Below are 3,848 nucleotides of genomic sequence, written 5' to 3' on the forward strand. Positions count from 1 at the left end.
GTACTTTGGGCAGAACTTCTTTAGAATCCATCCAGGCTTGTTCCTGTGCTGAGAAGTGTTTCCGCTTCATAAGGCATTAAGATTTCCGAAGGTATAATCAATAGTCCAGTGTATCTGATATTTCAAAATGTTGATCTTCAACAATCATGACTGGAGGCAGTGGAGCATTGTCTTGATGACACAAGCTGCCAGTTTCAGAAGGTTTAAAGGAAATATGGGATTGAAGTTTTCATCAATTTCAGGCAGGCTTAATTCAGATATGAATTCATTCAGCCTTTTCATAACAAAGGGGCGTCTTCTTCTTTTTATATGTGTTGTCGAAGGCTTTCATGGCCAGGATCACAGGGTTGTTGTATGTTTTCCGGGCTCTATGGCCATGTTCTAGAAGTATTCTCTCCTGACGTTTTGCCCACATCTATGGCAGGCATCCTCAGAGGTTGTTCTTCTTTTTATAGTTTTATACCTCACTTTTTCTCTCCCAAATGGTACTCAGAGCGGCTTCACATAAAAGCAATAGTATATAAATTAAAATATACAAATATGCAAACATTAAAATAGATTAAACACAAACAGCACTAAACAATTCACAGTTAAAATCTATAGAAACATATTCAAAACATATTCACCACCCTCTGACTAGATTTTAAACACCTTCATCTTTAAAAACCTGTCTGAATAAAAAGGTTTTAGCCTGCCACTGGAAGGCCAGCAGGGAAGGGGGTTCCCTGGGCAAGGAGTTGGCTTTATAGCCAACTCACGAAGTGGTTCTTGGTTTTTGAAATTTTAGTAGATAAATATACAGTTGTCCATGCTGTAGCTCCCAGTTTTGTATTATGCTTCTTATCAAAATAGATTTTAGCATAATCCCAGACTGACACTATCTGAAGCCAGGTAGTTTCAATTTTATGTATGCATTCCTTCTACTCTGCATAGACATTTGTGCTCATTAGCTGAGATCTTATTGTAGTGGATAAGTAGGACCCCAGATAAGAGGATCCATGCCTGGTGAATGTATGCTAAACTAGATAGTCCAGGATAGAGAAATCAACCCACCAGGTTGAAGACCAGCCACAGAGATTTATTATGGTTTGTCCAAAAAATGTAAATAAAGCAATTTGCTTGAAAATGTACAAGCATAAGCATACAGAGAAATATGTCTTAAGGTGGGGTATTGTGGCTCAACAACATCGTTACCTTGCTAGCAGAGACTATTAGATGGTCGCAAACTCAATGAACACATATCCGCTGTCCTGCTCTCCCTTTTAGGAAGCACTTTATCTGATATTCAGAATGCGAGCAGCCATTTCTTTCAGTTTGGGATTAGTCAATATTAATACAATGCAGTGTGTCGAAGGAAATGAAGTTGCCAAAACATCCACTATTAAAAATTCAGGACGATGAGGCTTAAAAACATCACTTGCTGCAATTATTGAAGCAGTGAAATACGCAAGGTAAAAAAAAACAAAAGAGAACACCACTATTATGACATTCTTGTGAACCTGAGTGCTAAGGTCTTTACTACCTAGACCACTTTTTTTCAGATTCCTTGTGTGTTTCCATAATGAGGCAAGCAAAAGACTGGATGCAATTATACTTATGCAGACATTTATGGAAGTATAAGTCAGCTGCAGATGAAATAAGGGTTTAATATAAGACTCATTTTGGCTGACATTCAGTGATAAGATTACAGTCAAGTTGCCACCCCTTATTTGTCCAAGATATTCAATGACTGAAGGAACAGAGAAGATGCTGGAAATGACTATTGACATTCCAAGCAGCCTGGGCACAAGCATGTTGATCCTCGGCTTCAGGCAGAGAAAGAAGCAGTTGGTAAAGTTAGCGACCTTCACACAGTAGAAAACACTTAGCCATGTGGCGGACCAGAGGCTGGCCATATTCATGAAAGTCCAGGTAATCAATGTATATGCCTTTTTATAAGAAATCAGAGAGCTCTCTGAGCAGATGAAATACATAATATAGTTCACAGAATTTAACAGCAGCATAATAAATCTGGAGGCACTTAAATTAATTAAGAGGAAATCACAAGGCAAAATCTTTCTTTTTAAAAGCCATTGGTGACCTTGAACAACTGTGATAAACCCATTTCCTAAAAGGGCAACTATGTTTCCAGTTATTGCGATGCTCCATATAAGGATATGAAGTGGAGAAATTGAGCTGTAATCCATTCTTGATATTGACTAGAAAAAGAAAAGCTCTGAGAGGATTTAAAATCTGTGTGTGATTTTCTTGGTTCCTCTCTGGTATCTAACACAGAAAACCCTGCTATTTTGAGCTTCTTAAATAACTAGAACATACTATGGAAAACAATGCAAATTGTAGGAGGAATCTGTTATAAATGGCCCAATTAATTGTCAGTGCTGAAGAGGAAACTGAAATAATTCCAAAATAACTTCTCACGTTTTTATGCTAGGACATTTAATGTGAAGCTCCTTGCCCTTGGATCCTGCCTTTATTTTTTCTCCCATTAAATAACACAATAATGTTTCATTTCTACAGCATAAAATACAATTCTTTAAATTGAACACACAAATGAATGGAGCAACATAAAAGCTTGATCATGGAAGGGGAAAGGAGCCCTCCCTAGGGGGTTGTTTCTACATTGTCATAGGGACAGCAAATGTGTCCCTTATTTTAGTCCAGACTTTACAATGCATCTCCTTAGATCACCCCTTTAAAGTTGGGCTAAATCTCAGAAATCCACAAAGTTTATTTCCTTATTTACCGTATTTCTATCCTGACCTATCCCACCCCCATGGGGCTTACAACTTAGCACAATTCCATGCCACATCAAACATAAACTTAACAAATTATAAATACATTAAACATTAAATTGTTACACATAAAACAACCACATATAAATACAATTTAAACAGGATTAAAAATAGTGATTAAAACAACCATATAGTCCTAATCAGAGTCCCTGAGCCAATCCTGTTACAGTCAAATTTATTCCCAGCCGTCTATTGCATTGTAGCTAATCTCCAAACGCCTGGTTCCAAAGCCAGGATTTTACTTGTTTTCTAAATGTCAGGAGAGAGTAGGCTGATCTCACATCACTAGGAAGGGAGTTCCACAGTCAAGGGGCTACCACTGAGAAGGCCCTGTATCTCATCCCCACCAGTCGCACTTGCGAAGGAGGTGGGACCGAGAACAGGGCCTCCCCAGAAAATCTTAACATCCATCCTGGTTCATAGGAAGAGATACATTTGGACAGGTAAGCTGGGATGGAACCGTTCAGGGATTTATAGGCTAAAGCTAGCACCTTGAATTGTGCTCTGTAGCAAATTGGCAGCCAGTGGAGCTGACATAACAGGGGGTTGTGTGCTCCTTGTACACTAGTCCAGTCTGCAATCTGGCTACTGCCAGAAGGATTACTTGGAGTTTCTGAACAGTCTTCAAAGGCAGCCCCACGTAGAACATGTTGCAGTAGTCTATACAAGATGTAACAAGAGTGTGGACCACTGTGGCCAAGTCTGGCTTCTCAAGGTATGGGTGCAACTGGCGCACAAGTTTTAATTGTACAAAATTTAATTGTGGAGTTCCAGGCTCAGAGATGAATCCAGGATCACTCCCAAGCTGCGAACCTGTGACTTTAGGGGGAGTGTAACTCCATTCAGCACAGGCTGTAACCCTATACCCAGTTCAGCCTTTCGACTGACCAGGAATACCTCTGCCTTGTCTGGATTCAATTTCAATTTGTTCCTAAATGCACTAAGTATAAGAAAGTTGGTATAAACAATGCCTGACTCAAGCCAAGGGTCATCACTCAAGAATGTCTCTCAGCCTCAGGCAAAGGTACAGTGTTCCCTCACTATTTTGCGGTTCAT

At 39.5% G+C, this 3,848-nt stretch overlaps 1 protein-coding gene across 1 annotated transcript; it reads right to left on the reverse strand.

The window, feature by feature from the left end:
- Positions 1–1,274: 1,274 nt before the first annotated feature.
- LOC134295901 (taste receptor type 2 member 10-like) lies at positions 1,275–3,848 on the reverse strand. Its single transcript, XM_062969396.1, has 2 exons — positions 3,834–3,848; positions 1,275–1,928 (listed from the first exon to the last, which is right to left on the reverse strand). The coding sequence occupies exons 1-2, from the start codon at positions 3,846–3,848 to the stop codon at positions 1,275–1,277; spliced, it is 669 nt and encodes a 222-aa protein (XP_062825466.1).

Source organism: Anolis carolinensis, chromosome 2, assembly GCF_035594765.1.
Source record: "Anolis carolinensis isolate JA03-04 chromosome 2, rAnoCar3.1.pri, whole genome shotgun sequence".
Taxonomy (NCBI): domain Eukaryota; kingdom Metazoa; phylum Chordata; class Lepidosauria; order Squamata; family Dactyloidae; genus Anolis; species Anolis carolinensis.